This window comes from Anser anser (genome assembly GCF_964211835.1).
Source record: "Anser anser genome assembly, chromosome: Z".
In the NCBI taxonomy this organism is placed as follows: Eukaryota; Metazoa; Chordata; class Aves; order Anseriformes; family Anatidae; genus Anser; species Anser anser.
In genome coordinates this window covers 79,675,265-79,693,620 of record NC_139723.1, presented here as the reverse complement: position 1 = coordinate 79,693,620, position 18,356 = coordinate 79,675,265, and the positions used below count along the sequence as shown (strand labels likewise).

At 39.5% G+C, this 18,356-nt stretch overlaps 1 protein-coding gene across 10 annotated transcripts in view; it reads right to left on the bottom strand.

The window, feature by feature from the left end:
* Positions 1-18,356, bottom strand: part of KIAA1328 — a gene marked incomplete at its 5' end in the record, with an annotated part of 172,860 nt that overhangs the window by 78,612 nt on the left and 75,892 nt on the right. For 5 of the 10 annotated variants that reach the window (XM_083817665.1, XM_083817669.1, XM_083817668.1 and 2 more), the window contains one exon: positions 5,575-5,670. The exons of 4 other annotated variants lie outside the window; for them this stretch is intronic. In XM_083817665.1, coding sequence (XP_083673791.1) covers positions 5,575-5,670 — 96 coding nt within the window. The remainder of the gene's footprint in view (positions 1-5,574; positions 5,671-18,356) is intronic. One more of the 10 variants, XM_083817667.1, reaches the window with a different exon arrangement.

The following is an 18,356-nucleotide window of genomic DNA, read 5'->3' as shown; positions in this document are numbered from 1 at the left end:
ACGATTTCAGGTAATTCTACTTTCAAATTCATAGTAGCTTGAAGTTTCTGTGCTTTGGATTTGTGATGAAAACAGTGTTGATGACAGACCTATGATTTCGTTGTTGCAGAGCAGCGCTTACACAGAGCCAAGGACATTTCAACCTCTTGCGCTGCCCTGCCACTGAGGGGGCTGAGGGTGCACAAGGAGCTGGGAGGCGACACAGCCAGGGCAACTGACCCAAACTGGCCAAAGGGATATTTCATACCATATGGAATTATAGACTCATTTAGGTTGGAAAACAGCTCTAAGATCATCAAGTCCAACATATGACACCATGCTCAGCAAAAAGAAAAAATATGGGGGGGAAGTTTGCCAGGGCTGCCTTTGCCTGGGGACTACCTGGGCACTGGTCAGCTGGTAGTGAGCAACTGTTGGTTTGCTGGGCTTTCCTGCATTACTTGTTTTTCATGGGTTTGTTTTCTCTGTTTTCTTTTTTGCTAACTTCTGCACTTCCGATTTTGAGCCCCATCCCACTGGTCTGGGAGGGCAGAGTGAGCAGGCAGCTGTAGGGTGCTTAGGCACCTACTAGGGTTAAGCCACAACATTGATTTAGTAAATGCTATACAAATAATTATGTAAGATGGAAGAATTTGAAAGTAGGTATCACCTTCCACTTCATAAGGGCAATGAGTGAGCCAGGCTTGCCTGCTTGTAAAAGGGAGATCTAAAAAGTTATAAACATTTTTAGGAAAAGGAAACAAACAAAACCAACTTTATTCAGTCATGTTCCAAAAGAGTACATACGACTTATTTATAAGCCAAATTAAAATGAAAGTATTTATGTGTGTTTTTTTTTTAAAAAAAAACTTTCAGACTGCATAACCCATAGAAATGTATTTTTCTTGTGTTTTTTCAGCAGTAGAATCTCTCTGGAACTGGAGCAGTTCCAAAACCTTCCGTTCCCACGAGGATTGATCTCAACAATGGAAACCTTCCTACAGTCACCTTTTTGAAGGTAACTTTCAAAGTCTTTCCTATATTACAAATATACTAAATGCACCAAAACATAATTTTCTCTAAATAAAAAGGGTATTCATCAAATCTTCATCCTATTATCCCACATTCTCTTTTGGAACAGATATGTCAATAGAACAGCATCGTCAATCAATCAGATAGATTTTGAGCGTATCCACAATGAATCTACCCTGCAATAAATTGGCTTGAGTCATTTAAAAACTCATATCTTAATGTTAAGAGAAGAGAAATTATTATTTTGATCTATTCCTCCTCCCTTAAAGCACCTTGGGCAAGGGCTAAGCATTAAAAAGAAAAATAACCATCAGTTGTATTACAGCAATCAAGCCTAAATAAAAGTGACTGATCAATCCAGAGGAAAAAATATAAAATACATCATTCCATATAAAAATAAAACAAAACAAAATAACCCCACACACAAAGATTTTAAGTCAAAAGTTTTCAAGTGTGTCAAATGTGTTACGGTAATTAAACAAGCAGACAGGGTGCCAGAACTGTAGGTAGTTAAAACACTCTCATTTTCCTCCTTCTCTGTCTTTCTCTATATATTACCCAAGCGTTTAAAATTGTATTTAAAATTTTTCTGTCAAGGTATTTTGCAAGAGCACCAGAGGAAGTGACAAGCCAGAAAAGGGTATGTGGGTTTCTCTGTTAGTATCTGCTGCTCCACAACAAGAGAGCCCAGATTTCTCTCCTTTTTCATTAAGCAGAATTTGCAATTCCTTTTCAGAAACTATCCCCATTACTTTTCTTCCTCAGTGCATGTTGCATTACTTCTCTTGGATGAATCCTGGCTATGTTGTACAGCATCTGAGCTCATTTTAAAAGCTTATTTACCTTCATAAAATGGATGTGCCTGAACATACAGTTGTTACTTTAAAATATCGTAATTCAGTGCAATTCCATCAAATTGCACCAAGCAATTACTTAGCTCAAATTATAAGGAAAAAATAAGGTTTACCAAGAGACAGTTTTTGCTGGCCATATAAAATACATGGCTGACATTATAGCAATTAGTACTTTAGGAAGGTGCTGAGGAGCTGGGTGCTCTTGGCTTTCACCAATTTCAAAGTCAAGAACATTCGGTATCAGCACGATTAGTTCAAGCCCAAGCTGAACCACTTTAGCTGAATATATATTTAAACACGTAAAGTAAGCTACAAGTGCAAGTGAGAACAGCGACATGCACAGAACACAATTAAGAGGACTGGCTTCCTCAGGCGGAGGATCGATCACCTGTAAGGGAGCAGCAAATTACCCTTCTAAGGGCTATCCAAGAAGCCCTCCAAAAGAATCCCAAGCCAGTATTGCCTTACATGAAGGCACACAAACCTGCTTCTAACCCTTCCAATACCGTAAGATCCTCTTAAGATGTTTCCCCAAAGTAACTTTTAGACTACATCTATCATTCTGTTCAAATCAATTCTCTTCAACACATTACACAAAGGAAGACTGGCAGAGATACAGGTGGCATCAATGACAGCACCATGAAGACTGAAAAATTACCTCTAAAAGGGTTTGAGAAGAAAATGCTCAACACTATTTCATATCACTGCGACTGAAACAGAGCGTGCTGTTCTATAACACTCTTTCAAAGTACTACCGATAAAAAAAGAAAAGAATTAAGATGTATTAATGATAGTCTGTAATTTACAACACCAGTGAAAAGGTTAAAAGACAAATTTAAAAAAAAAAAAACTTAGTATACAGTATGGTTAACACCAAAGAGCAGAAAACAGTTATATAGGATACATCAAAAAAGATGAAACAGGAAGTAAGGGCTGAATATAAAAATGCTTTTGGTGGCTTCCATCACTTCTCATGGAAGACTTCTTCCTTGGTTTGCTAACTTTCATGCTATTTAGGCTGGAAAAATGTTAAATATATATGTGGAAGAAGAAAATCCTGTAACGGGAGCAGGTGAAGAATGATGAAAGGTTTGGTCACACACACAGATTGAAAATACAATGGCTAGATGAACAAGTACAATAAATTTGGGAGAAGACCAGAAACTAGGAGGACAGAGTTGGAAAGGGGAAGGGGTAGAGAAGAGCTTTATTTATCTCTCACGTTTCTGAATTTCACCTCATTTCTCCAATTCAATGAAATAAAGTGACAACCACAAAGTAGAATTAACAATCACACACACAGAGACAACAAATACGGATTCAAAGCAGAAGATCAAATAAGAAAGGAAAGTCTTTCTCTTTCCTGAAAATGGAGGATGATGACAATTCAAATGAAAAAAAAAAAACACAGCAAACAATATTCATAATATATGGTTTCCGCAGGCTACAGAAATCATTGCGAGGTGCTGTAAACTGCAGAGTTTTATGACATTTTTTGGCTGAGTTCATGATTAGGAGATTACATAAGCTGTTTATTACTTGCTGCAGCCTATGGAGCGCAGAAAATGAACTGGTCATTTAATTTACACTAAATTTGTACCAGATAGCAGAAAAAGCAAAGCAACTCACTGAAGACAGAACAAGCATTAAAAAGCTGCCACTGAGAAAACAGCATCATTTTCCAATATTGTGTTGTATAGAGAAAAGAAATAGTTTGGCAATTAGTATTAAAAAAAAAAATAAGCTCTTGAACTCTGCCTGGACCCACGGATTAGTGCCTAGCAACAGAAATGGCTGCATGTGTATTCACATACATGTATGCATGAGCACAGTGGTTGTGGATGGACGAGGGAAGAGTTTGAGAATGACATGGGGGAAGGGAGGAAAAGAATGGCAATTCACTTTTCATGTTTCCCCAAAGTCTCAACTAGAACTAATCAAAATGAATTCATCTGAATGTCTGTGATGGCCAAAAATTTAGTCACACACAGTCTGGCTGTCCAAATGAATGGTGAGGAAAGGGCTCACATCAATCAGCTTCATCTAAGAAGATTGGCACAACTTCAATAGGGATTGACAGAGTTCAGTGCCTGCCAGACTGATGAGCCAAAGCACCAAGCTGAAAATGTTCTGACTATTCATAATGACTCTGCAGTCTAGGGCCTTTGATTAATTAATTCAGGAACTAAAGCATTCAGTTACTGTAAGAAGAATATTCGGGGTAGCTGTTTCTCGCCCCTTACAGTACATGAAGCCCACATCCCACCTGTCTGCACTCAAGCCTGTACTGGCCCCATTACGGGTGCCTCGGACTGCTGCTAACTCCAGCAGCACTGCTGTGCGGGGTCTAAGGTACACTGCAGTTCCTCTCCCTCCCTCCAATAATTTCCTTTCCTGCAAAATAAATAAAACAATTGTAAATGTTCAGTGACTTGCCTTGGAGAAATTTTGCTAAATGAGCCTTCTTCAAGCCACAAAAAAACATTTGTCTTAATTGTTACTAATAACGTTATCTTTCAGCACTCTCCAAAAATCTCTGACCAACACCAGGGCCCTAGAACGGCACTGCTGGAAATGTTGCTAGGTAGCGTTACACATGCAGACAATTAACAGCTTAAAAAAAAAAAAAAAAAGGCCGATCATTTTATTGCATTATTGTGCAGACAGAAGAAAATTCATTTTCATTAAGATAAGACCTTTCCACTCATTCTCAGCCCTAAATCTGGTTAGAAGAAGGCAAAGTGTCTGCGATATTAATGTATTCCAATTAAACAAAGTCAGGTAACACAAATAGGAAACTTGAATAAGTCACACTGAAGTTCGAAGGCTACTGCTACACCACCTTGTGAACGCTGTCAAATAATGACAATTCACAAATAATGCTCACATATTTTAACAGAGCATCAGGCTCAAATTTGGTCCCAGAGCAGTCACTGTTTCTTTCTTCCAGTTTGTGCCATTTCTCCATTTAGGTAATGCTGCTTCCTGTAGTATGAAACTCTGCTAAAGCTGCACAGAAAAACATTTTAAAGGGAAGCAACAAGCTTAACATAAACAGTAGAAGTGAGCCCCAGATAAACAGCAACAGAGGAGAAAAGAAAGATTAAGTTGGGAGAGGCTATTGAATTAACTTCCTTCTCCAATATCCTGTTTGCATCCAGCACGCATTTATTTCTTGAAATTCTGCTTCTTCAAAAGTGAAGAGTTGTGTGCCTCTTGCTGGAAGGAAGTCAGTCATCAACAAGATTGTGGCCCATGTAAAAGAAGAAATCTAGCTGGGGTCAGTGCTGCTTTCATATGAAAGTGGAAAGGCATTTCCTTACTTTTCACGGCCACTTAAACAGTCTTTTTGTTTTAGAGTAAATCTCACCTTGCAGAAGGCTGTTAAGCCCCCAAACACAGGATCCTCAATGCAGTGGCATCAAGGGCCGCTACAGGCCACATACAACGTGTGCCTAATAGAAACACGCTCAGCAACAGAGGATGCAACAAACTCTCTGGATTCACAAATTACACAGTTTCCCAAATTACAATCCATTTGTAATGGACACAGGAAGACTACAAGGCCTATTATAATCCAAAAGGCATATTTATATGCTCGGGGCTGTTCACAGTTTTCAATTAAGATTTAGAAACCCTGCTTTGCTCATGTTGTGAATAAAATATCCCATACAGAGACTATTTTCTTCTCCTTAGCACTAGGACATACAACCTCTAGGATGTTCTGGATTAGTCCAGGTGATCTGGCTACGTTTCTCCCTTCTGTCATTCCTTCTCCAATGCAGGCTGCACAATTCATCTTCATCTGCAAAGCACAATGAACCTACAGGTAGAAAACTGTACTAATCTATCACAAAGCAACAACAGGTAAAAAACCATTTCCTCCTAAATACATACTTTTGAAACAAGTGGTGTGGAGTAGTATTTTGTGTGAAATGAGTTTATAATTCCAGCACCTAACTCTGAATTTAACTTACAGAAATCAAAATCAGAGCAATGGTTGTTCCAAAGTAAGACGTGCATGAGACACTTAGGAAAACTAAAGGACTGATAATTTAAACTAACTTATTAAGATCAAACAAGCTGGGATGCAAATGAGACCACCAATGACTAAACCCACGTCATCCCATCAAAAGTGTCTATGCACAAAACTGGACTATTTCTTTTTGGCCGTACAGAGGGGGATACCTTCCATTAAGTTGCTAACGGGTGGCAGGGAGAGGGGATGCTTAAAATCTTTGCTCCTTTCTTTCACACCACTGTCACTGCCGTGCACTTCAGCCTCCCCAGCTCTTGGCACCGTCACCTCTACGAAAGCTACAGAAGTACTGCAAATCGACTAACGAGATTAGCAAATCTGCGCTCGACTTGTTCAATAAGGTGTTGATGCATGCAGATATATTTGCCGAAATGACTTCATCCAAGAAGCATCAAATCTCGCCGGAGCCCCTTCTATTTCCAGTCCCTAATCCCTAAACCTTTCTAACCTGCCTATAAGAAAAAAGGAGCTGAAAAGGAAGACGAGCAGATAATGATGCCCGCCGCGAAGGCAGCCGAGCAGGCGGTGCCTCCCCCAGCCCCTGCGCACACAATCAGCGCCAGCTGTAGGCCAATTAAACCCAGCCGCTCACAGGTGTTCGCAGAAATGACTCACACAAAAGAAATTCGCACTTCAGAACTGCAATATTTAAAAGCTTTGAGGTGGAACCAAGAAAGATAAAAGCCCGAATTAAGTTTATTGCCACCTTGTGCTTCACTCTAATGCAGGTTTTGAACAGGGCCTCCCATTGGTATTAAAAGTTGGATGAACATCTGCATTTAAAATACAGGAAAGCGAGCACGTGAAGTGCTTCTAAAACGCCAGTTGCCATAGTGGATAGGGGGCTTTAGTATATGTTCATTTATTATTATAGTTGTACGGCAATATGGTAAAATATATTTGCCAAGTGGGCAATACAAGCTTGACTCTAAGTCAACATAATATGCTAGATTGCTTAGATTTTCATAAATATTTTTGGTGCTTATTTTCCCTAAACATAACTCTCATTTCCCAAAATAACAATTTCTTTAATTTTTAATGAGAACAAAACCATGGTAAGATCTTATCATGCTCTCTTACGTTCAGATTAAAAACCACAAGAGGGGCGAAAAAGGGGAAGAGAGGCAGCCCCCTGACAGCTCTCCATGTTCTCTTACATGGTTGAACGACAGGAACTATCCAGCGAGCAAATCCTTCCCCTCCCTCTGCAGAGCGGCAAACGAAGTATAAACTGAATTTCTCTTTATGGTCCCATACCAAAATATGTATACAAATTAACAGCCAAATGTCTTTAATTCCCATGATATGTCTATTAAGCAGCAATTCTCCATAAGGCTGTTTAGCTATCCAAACAGCAGCCTAAAATTATTATCTTTATAAGCTTTCCATAACTTATCACTCAGTTCCTATGAAAAGCCATTAATTTTGGCCTCTCTCTATCTTGGTCTCACAGGAAATATTCTGCAAAGGGATGTAATAAAAATGTGATTTCTGCCATCATTTCATTAAAATTCCCTGTTAAATTTCTATCTGAACAGTATACATAATATAAAAAACTCAGGGCTCTTATTAATAGTGCTGTTCCTTATGATACAGACTTTAAAAAATAATGAAGACCGTTTCTTACTTGTAAGAATATTGTTCATTTTTCATTCCTATTAATATTTAATCTGGAAGTTGTTTAAAAATGTTTAAGTTTCATTACATTTCAACATCTTAGGGAAGGGAAAGAGCTAGTGAGTTCACGAGCAGGAACGCTGTCACTCATCTGTCTCTTCTACTGATATCTCAACAGTAAATCACTCAGCCTCTCCACAACTCTAGATACCCATTTGCACTGGTTTCCTACTCTCCCACCTCACGCAAAGCACCACGAGACAAGGCTTCCCGAAGAGCTTCACTTCCAAGGGTAGAGGATGACAGAGTGCAAAGGAGCACACTCCTTCCTCTGCGTGGCAGCGTCGGCAGAGCTTGGGAAGAGGGTTCTTGTTTGGGGCTTGGGTTTTGTTGTTCAGCAGCGAGGCAGATCCTTTATCACAGCATCGCAATTCCACCAGTGGCTGTGCTGCAAGGGCACACCACATAGGTAGGGCATGCTCCTGCACCCACTTCACCGGCGCTTTGTACGATCAAGTCAAGAGAAGTAGACGTCTTGTGGCAACACTGAGTCCAACGAAGTGACAGTAACCCACCAAGAAAACTAAAATTAAACCACCAGAACTAGGATGCGCATCTCCACAAACACTGAGCTTAAGCACTTTCTACAATCAGGTCTTTTATTCGGGGGTCTAATTTTAGATGGCTAAGTACAAAAATTCTGGCCCGTACGTTTAATGGAAACACGAGATTGCCAAGCTGAGAATGTTAAATCTAATTTTAGTTTTTCTTTGTGTATTTGGTTTTTTTCCACAGAATTTTTGCAACTGAATAGAAAAATATCTGTGATATTTTCTGGGCCATATTCACAATACTCATTTTAGTCATTGCATTTTGTGTAGTTATAAAGGCTACTCCTATGAATTGGAGCTTTTTCATTGCTGCCAGTAAGACCAAAATTTCATTCTCTGCAATCAAAGTACTTTTTAGTGAATTTTTTTAGTCCTGAAAATATTTCTGTTAAAATTAATACATTGTGACCTACACACATCCTAAGTTAGGATATTAAAATTTCCCTGAAAGTCTCTCCTAAAGACCTTTTCATGCAATTATCATCCAGTTGTCGTGCTATATGCACATTTTTGAATTTTCTTCCTCACGTAGATGGTTTCATAACAGGGATATATTGATTTAAACTAGTTTCATTACTACTAATGCTCTGCTAAATTTTAAAGACAACGCAATATTGAACAGAATAATGTGTTCTATTAATAAGCATGCTATTGAAATACTGAGCAGATTTATTGCATTTGGATGTTCAAATAAACACTCAGATCATTTTCTATAAATCATCTCCTGCCTAAAAAGATGACTGAAATGGGATTTGATTTTTTTTAAAAAGTAATAAAAACAATGAAAACTCATTTGAAAAATTAACCAATGGATTTTAATCAAAAAGATTATTCTCTAATCAGACGTGTTTTGGCCTTGTTTAAAGCAGCACTTTTTCTCACAGGTGCAAGGGATCTTTAAGGGCATTGGTTGTAAAAACAGCTTGAGGAAAGAAGTTTAAAAAGAGACAAACTGTGCTCTGTAAATGAAATACAACAGACATGACAAAACTTTAAGTCCACACTGCACAGCGCTTGGCTCTTGCACGCATACTTAAGCTGGCTCGGGAACCAGGAGCTAAGTATCCATGTCAGTGCAGTATCTGCTTGAGCCTGCTAATTAAGCTTGCTGAGAAGAACTAATTACTGATGCAGCTCTACTGCTTCTGGGAGCCGAGCTAATACCACTATGCGGTACAACATATCAGCCCATTTGGAGCAGGCTCAGGTACCCGACCAAAGCACGGCACAGGCATGCCCTTAAGTAATTCATTTCTGATATCAACCAACAAATAAAGATTCTGTTTCTTCCCCAGGGACCCAGCGTGTGATCCCACTGACCCCCCCCTCCTCCGTGCCTCATCTGTCACGTATGGAAAATGCTCTCGTAAGAGTGCACAAGCAAGTAAGAACTTATTGAAAGATGGGAAAATAAGCACCTTCTGATCGCTAGCATAGCTACGACTGAGGGTTTGTGTTCGCTGAAATCTTCTTCATTAACTCTGCAACAAAGCATCCTCGTTTCCTGCGTTTTTGATTGCCACAAATACCGTGCTAAGTGCTCAGGTTAAAAGAGAATGCTCAAAGCCATTTTCCAGCAAGGATTTCAGCTGCCATAAAACATTCGCTTCCTATCTTGCTCTAACAGTTCTCCATAAGAATACTGCTAAAATTACACGGGAATCCAAGCAGAGGGAAAAAAGCAAGATTGTAATCAGAAGAGCAAGCCCTGCTAGGGCTAACAACAACTGCTGGTTACTACTGCTGGAAGATAACAGCGAGGCAGGCGCAGAGCACTGCTGTGCACTCAGCAAGCATGTATGGCAATATGCTTCTGTGGTCACCCTGTCTTGCCATCTCTCCTATCATCACTACATATTTTCTTTCCTTTCTCTGCTGCCTATAGCCCAAACTGTAAGCCTTACAGGACAGGAACAGTGGTTTATATACACATGCAGCATCTGCCTTCGTGACTCCAGGACTGATGCTTGTGGTCCTTCCATTTCCCAGCGCATTTGCAGAGACACAAATGCACAAACTAGAAAGTCTCCTAATCTTGTTTCTACTTTATTGCAGCAGCTCACAAACCCTGGCAGTTCTCTCAGTAGTTTGTACATATTTCCAGGCTCAGGACCCTGGCAGCCAAACTGGTACCATGCTTCTTAGCAGACCACCAGGTCCCTCTGACAAAATACTTGATGCCACTACCTGGCTGACGCTCCTTGCTAATGCAAGTATCAACCTCTGCTTCTGCAAAACAGTGGCGTGGGCCAGAAATCTCCTCTTTTCCTTTAATATTCATACTGTACTTGAAAGAACAGAGCTTGGGCTTCTAAGCACTATCACAATATAAGCAACTACAATTATTTTTTTTTACAACCTGCCATTTCTGCTTGAACACATTGTAAGGCCTACAAAAGGTTATCCATATAAAATTGTTAGGTTACAGTTATTATCTTGTTAGAGGATTTTAAGAGTGTTTGAGGAATGAAAGGACTTTAAAAAAAAACGTTTTAGTAGAACTACAAATGTGTAGTATTTGCTTCTGATGTACAAAAAAACTCATTTTAACTCAATAATCCAGCGTAACTACACCCACAAATCCCAACATGCTTCCAAAAAAAAAAAAAAAAAAAGATTTAAAAGTGGGCCACAGACACACTCTAACCTTCACTACTCCAGCAGAGATCTTCTGCAGCCTAAACAAGCTCTCTAATTACAGCTATGTGGAAATCTCAATCTGACAGATAATAAGTCTTTATAAACCCAAGACTGATTAATTGTATTTTAAAATGTTTCCAAGTGTTCCTAACAATTATTGTCATTAAGGAGGACCTCTCGTTGACCTGTATTGCAAACTTGCTACTGTTCTGCCAGTCATTTTATTTGCTACCCACATCCCCTCTACAGCCTAACACAAAATCATAAAAGCCTTTTTTTCTACCTTTTTTCTTTTAAGAAAGTGTTCTCATCTTTGATGGGAAACTGAACTTAGCAAACTCATGACACCCACTGCATAGGAAAGGTGCGTACTTCCAGAAAGTAAACGTCAGAGTTTCTTCCAAGTTTGAGAGAAATACCAACTCTGGATCTCACAAAGCCCTCTTACCAACATTACACATACTTACAGATTATCTCCACAACGCTTTTCGGAGAAGATTACCCTCTCAAGAAACAATAACCTGGATGAATTCTTCTTCTCCTGGGAGCTTCTACTGAGATAGCATTATCATAGTCCATAAATACCAGCAACAGAGCATGGCTACATCATCTCCCTGTTTTTCTGCTTAAGCACATCTCCCGTTTCTACCCTTTGTCTTTTTCTCATTCTAGTCTTACGTTCCCCTATTTACTGTTAATCTCCAGATAATGACTTCTGTAACAAACAAGTTACAACGAGTGCTCTCGGTAAACATTATGTAAATGTCAGAGGTCTTCTGCTTATCTTCAATCCTTCTCCATCTATATTGGCTTATTGAGTAAATTATTTGCCAGCTACTATTAGCCCACTTCTCACTCACGTCCTAAAACAAGCTTTAAAAATTAAATTAATAAAAGAAGTGAGGATTAAGCACCTCAGGTCCCACTAACAGCTGAGTCTCCAGCAAGTCTTGCAAGATTTTTCCACGCGCTCTTCTTTCAGGGGGACTTCCCTTTTGGTCCGCGTGCTGCAGGACTACTTCCAGTGTTCCTGTCCTTTCTAAACCCCAATTGTAACAATGATGGAGTGGACCTCACCAAGTACTTGCTGGTCACTAGCTCACTACCTTGCCAGCACCACTACCTAGCGCAGGCACTTCGATTTCCACGGACATGCACCATTCAGGCATGTCATTGCACAATCGGCTTGCTGAGATGTGAAGACTGTGGCTCTCGCCTGAGGTTCTTGGGATTATTTCTGACAAAAGGGAAAAGAAGCCTTCAAAAGCAGCAGTCTGAGGAAACTAATGACCCTGCTGGCATTTAAATGGTTTGCCATTTTGCATGAGTCCTTCTTATGGCTATTTTATTTTCTTAGTAGTAGAAAAAAGACTAAGACTGGATTCACCACCTTTACTCCAGAACAACTGTGCTTACTCTGTTGAGGACTCTGGCATAAAGAAGTAATGCCATTATGAATCGTGACAATGCTTTGTACTTGCAGTTTTCATGCACAGAACTTGAAAAGCTTTACAAGCACTGGTGGGAAGCACTGTTAACTTCACCATACAAGTAAGTGAGCTTAGGCACAGAAAGTTGAAGCAATTCTCCAAAGGTCCCAGAGAAAGTCAGGAGCAGATGTAGGACAACGACTCACTTATTTTCACTCCCGAATTCTCTAATGCAGCATCCCCCCTTTACTGCAGTGAAGTTTTAAGTGTAAATCAATAACTGAGGTCACTGAAAACTTTTTGCAGGCAGAGTATAGTGAAGTCACCCTGTAGGAAAGCACTGAGAAAAAGGAAGGTGCTTAATGAATTTTTCAGTGGTCCTTACGTAAGCTTAGAGCATTGAAGGAAGAGGTGAAAGGAGAGGACATTTGCTCAGAAAGCCGTGTAACAAGGCTGCGGTGACAAATCGTTACTCCCAAAACACTGCTCAAGGAAATGTAATGCTGCTGTTTTCCAAATGCTTGGTTATAAAACCTTTCACACATACAATATTTAAAACCGTGAATTACCTTTGAGAATGTATCCAAACATCTAACAGTATCAAGTCATGGTAATGGTTATCTGTTTACAGGTCAGGAGGGCAGTAAATTATTTCAATGGAAAGTAGTAAAGCCTGCATTGTACCTAGTTGTGCTGTTTAACAGGTGATAGTGAAAAGTAGGTGATGCATGGAAACTTCAAGTTTTTATAGCTCCTGCCTCAATCTGTATTCACTTATATAAAGATGTCACATTTTTAAACATTTAAAAGTCAAATTGTCTGGAGAATAGATTCATATAAAATTTATTTTCAGAAACCGATATTTAGCCTACTGCTATCAGAGTTGATTGCTCTTATGTATAAGCTTTATTCAAGTTTCTACAGGTTTGAAAATACAAAGACTGACATTTCAGATCCCATACTCAAGTGTGTCATTAACCAGAAATTGAAATGGGAACATTTCCACTTTCTCAGAAATACTCAGTTTGTTAGGGTGATAACTACACTAACTGCTTTTGAGTTTTTGTGAAGCTACTAAATATGACTCTCCTTCAACACAGACAGGAAGGAGGAGTCACAAAGGCAAAAGAAAAATCCTGAATTGGTGCCTTACCCAGCACAATATGCCCTGAGAATTCAATAGTTTCAAAGCTCTGCCAAAATAGCTATTTGTAAGTGGTTAATAGCAAAAATGTTTCATTCTGTTTATGTCAAAGATGTGTTTGTCAGGTGCTGGACAGCCAGACAAATCAGGGTCTAATTATTTCAGTCAATTCCCTCGGTTTTATCCTTTCAGTCTACATTGAGTTATTAAAACATCAGAAATAAAATGCTACTGAGACAGCAATAAGGGAAATAAGATGTCAGAACTCTATTAACAATGGCATTTACAGGAAGCAATGTAAATAGAAACTCAAATTTATGCAAGAAATATGTATCAGTAAGTAATACTCAATATAATCATCCTACATTTATCTATAAAGCAGCTTTCATCTCCAAATGATAAAAAAAAATGCTGCAAGACACTGGCATTGTGATTGCTTTGGAACAGTGACCGTCATTCAGATTCGGGGCCGTGCTACGCCTACCTAGTAGAAGGGGATATTGGTCCCCAACCCAAATACTACAGTTGTACAAATAACAGTATGTGAATAATAATTTATTCCACCCTTGACATTTAACCAGCTCAGAGAGAACGTGTGACAGTTAAGCAGTTGTAAGATAAAAAGAACCGGAAAATGCCACATTCAACTGAGATGACAGGAAATATTTAGGCAGACAGAATGTAATAAATTTGGCAGACTTATGGGAGTTTAATTGCCCCTTTGTGAAAAGGGATAAATACATGTAAAAATCGTAACTGCGAGGACCAGCTTCTGGGAGGACCAGCTTTCTGTTAGGGGTATGTAAGTCTTCATTACGTGGACGTGACCATCACAGAAAGTTTTCTCGTCCCATGGCAGTGAGGGTTGCGCTGTGGCACCAGCTCCCAGCTCCGGACAAGGCTTTGTGCAGGCACCAGGAGCACTGTGGCCTCTGTCCCCAGAAGGGCTGTCACACTGTACCAGCTGCCTCCTGGTCTTACACTGGCCCGTGTTTGTTAGCAAAGGTAGCGAGACACTGCATCTGCTACCCAAACAACCGAACCCTGTTTGATACCAGAAGATGGTGGGATGCACGTTTTTCTCCCCTACCGCTGAGAAGTGGCTCATCTACTGTGGTGGCTGGAGAGTCCCCTTTAGGTCTCAGCTCAGGTGTCTCAAACCTTCCTGTCCATTGAACTGTGATACGGAAAGGTTCTTTCACCAACAGCACCAGAACTAAAATGTGGTGATTTCACCGGGAACTTTACTCCGTAAGGAGAGATTTTTGCTGAGCTTTTGTTTGTTCGATTTTTAAAAAACAACCAGCTCCTCATTTTACAATGTTTCTGACATTTCAAAAGATTTCCATAATACTCTTAAACACCTTATTACTAATTTGTTATAACAGAAGTACTTGTCTCTTATACCAAACCATTAGCATTCTCCTATTAGGAAAAAAGTTTAAAGGGCTGAATGAACATCCCCATTTTTGCCATGCCTGCTTGGCAGCCTGCCACCTAAAATACGCTCCCACACAGAAGTTTAGAATCGCAGGTCTGAAAGGTTGAAGACAAATTAAAAGGAACGCTTAAAATATTTACAAATTTTAACGCAAGGGACTAGTTAAACAAATAAACATCATCAGTGATGTGTCTGAAAAACAACACACTACATCAAGAAAAATATGGTCTTATTACTTAGGATTGAGCAATTTTGTGTTCAGTGTTCATTCTCGTAATGATGATGCTATCTAATCATTCATGAAAAAGTAAAAGGAGTATCTTGATATATGATCAAATAACAAGGATTTCAGATAAAGATGCTTGGATTCATCTAAACTGAATCGTGAGCTGCATCTGAGTCACCTTCTGGAGGTGTCACTCACCTTCACTCCTGCCTTCTGCACAGGGACCCAAGACTGCCCGAGGCTATCACGCACACAGTTAGGAAGACGTTATCAGGAAGTAACTTTCTAATATGCTAGTGTTCACTGAGTTACGTAGCCTAACAAAACACAAAATCTCCAAGTTATGAAATATATTTGCAATCTGTACTCCTCTACATTTAATTCTATAGTTATAAATAAGCACATTGTCGCAATGACAGTACTTTGGTTAAACCATTAGAATAGAATTAATGTTTAAAAAGCAGCTGATAAGAATGCATAGGTGTGTGCCTAGCTAACAGAAGACTCCAGTGTTTTCTTCTCGTGTTTTACTTGCAGAAGTGCTGATTCTTCACTTCAGATTATGTGATCCCTTTTATCTCCGATGAATAAACATGCCCGTGAAGAGAATCATACAACGTGTGTATCTGCCCTGTATCATACATCACTGGAGGTTTTTCCCCATGTTAAGCACCTGTTCTTCTTAAACCAGCACTGGCAAAAAGACTGCCTTTTTACAGGAATTAACTTATGTACAGGGAAGTCCCAGACCAACTGAGCTCTCCTTACAGTATCTTAAATTCATAACTAAATCAACAATTCATCTTTGCATTTACATAACATTTCAAATTCACTGAGCTTACATGCTCTAACAAACAGTGGGCATCATCTCCTATTTAAAGAGCAAGAAACAAAGCCAGACAGCAATTGAATAACTCAATGGCAAAAGAGGCAACAGAACAGAATTAGATCCCAATTCATCTGCTTGCCAGCCCTCACCTACTTGGTAGACCACAGCAGCAGTCCCAGTAGTTCACTTGTATGCAAAACTCTCATGGTCAGCACAAGTAATGAAAAATACTAATCAAAACCTCTCATGTCCCTTTAATGACATTCCCACGGATAAAACAAAAATAAAAGGCCTAAATATTTAAAGACCATTCTCTTATTTCCTCAACTAAAAAGGACTTGCTCCATACATACCACTGGCTCTTGGTTTTATCTGAAGCTACAGAATCCACACAAAGGGCCTAAGATAATGTTGCAAAAGGCTGATGTCTGTGGATCAACTAGAATGTTCAAATTACAAAAAAAAAAAAAAAAAAAAAAAAACAAAACAACCTGCGACTTACTTCTGTGTTAAGGTTTAGAAAAAGTAGGAAATAACACTGTTTCATGGCCATAGACAATACTGTACTGAAAGCTTGCTTACATGTTTATCAATTGAATTGTGAATGCTGAACTTGTGCTGGTGCTTCAGTCAGAGGTTCGTATCTTCACCAGACTTTACGTTTTGGTTGGAGAAACAAGAAGTTACAAGTCCATCTGCCTACACGTTCACGTGATGGTTGGACATGCTCCCACACACACAGAACAAGAAGGTTTTTGCCTCATGCATGCTGGTAAGGTACACAAGCAAGTCCTTCTCACATATATGTGCAGAAATGCTGCTGGCTGAACAGTTCTACGCATCCCAGGTGCTCTTTTCCTCTCAGTTGCAAAACTTCCAGGGTCTCAAAAGCAGAATACGCACACTAAATGAAGAAGTTACAGACAAAAGTAACTGTACAGTTTCCTTCAACTCCATACCTAAATGTACACACACGTTATGAGGGACACTAATAACCACCCCAAAATCATAATCATCTGGAGTCATGGAGTGCCTGACTGAACGAGCCACTGAAGGATAAAAATCCCAAAAGAAGAGTTGTGTCAGTAAGTTGTGGTAACAGCAGAGCACTGTCAAAATGAAAGTTTATGTGATGAATGTATAGATCTCAGGAAGAGAAGTAGTCTCCACAGCCGTCACCTAAAATTCGGAATAGCTCACAGGGTACTTTATGCTTGCAGCCAGTCAAGCTATTTAATGAAACAAGTTCTCTATTAAAATTAAGGCCTTTTTTTTTTTTTTTCCTGTAGCCACAAACATGAGTGCCCCCTGACTTAAATGGCATTCCTGATATGACTGAGTAAAAATTCTTCTGCTGAGATTTAAAAGTAACATTAGCCTGCAAGAGTGGGTACTTGACCTTGCCATAGAAGGCACCAAGGTCCTTATTTCATTGTGAGAAGTCCTCTGTCTGAAGATTTAGAGCAGACACATTCATCAGAGATACTGTGAACTGATAATCTTCAACTAAGGTACTGATGTTCACGATCCAACTCCAGAAAGGACAAGGAGTTTTTGAAGTTACACATTGGAAAACAGAATCCACCCTGAAAACTTGCTTGGCCTGCTCCAGCCAACAGAAGTACTGCTGCTAATGGAGAGGAAAACAGATGAGGGAAGACAACATGGAATCACACACATCTATTACAGATTGACTAGAAGTGACTGTTCATTTCAAGGCAGACACCGACCTCTGGGTAATCCAGACCTCAGAGATGGGTCAGAGGACATCACGTCCTTTCTCCTACTTTAAGGCTTTGGAAATAGCTCTGCCACCCTGAGAAGGCACGTATCTATGTAGTTGGCTTTGACAGCATCAGTTTCAGATTGGCAGCTTTTCTGCATAGACAAAAGAAACTCATTTATCCCCATTTGTGCGGATGGTACTATGAATCATCATTGGTTAATGATAGTCCTGAATGTCTGCATGGTCTTTTTCTGCATATGCCCCAAACTGAAATCATAAGAGTGAATTTCCAAAATGAAGAGAAAACGGTACTTGCTATAAACCTGAATGTAGAACATTTCAGACATTGCTGGCATCTGCCATGAAGAGATGTCAACCAAAAAATGCTATGGAATGACATCTAATAGATTAATTCTTGAGAGACAGGTGACCAGGCTGTTCTAAACCATAAATTGCATGCACCCGGTACACAGTCTTGCAATAAATGCATAATGTTTGCTGATGTCACCACACCAGCTATATTCTGCTTATATAGACATATAAGCTGACTCAAGAACTTTGAAATTTGTTCTATAGTGGATAAAATCCAAGGAGGAGAGTCCAGGAGAGTCCTTATAAACTTCAAATGGCAAGCTGTGTATCAGACAAACTTTAAGTTTGAACTTCTTGCAGCTCAAAATGAAAAACTCAAGCTAAATCTTAGGGTATTCAGAACTAGCTCGAAGAGATATTTCTGCAGGCAATCATCCCGGTACAGACAGATAACAAATTCCCACCCTCTTAGCTGT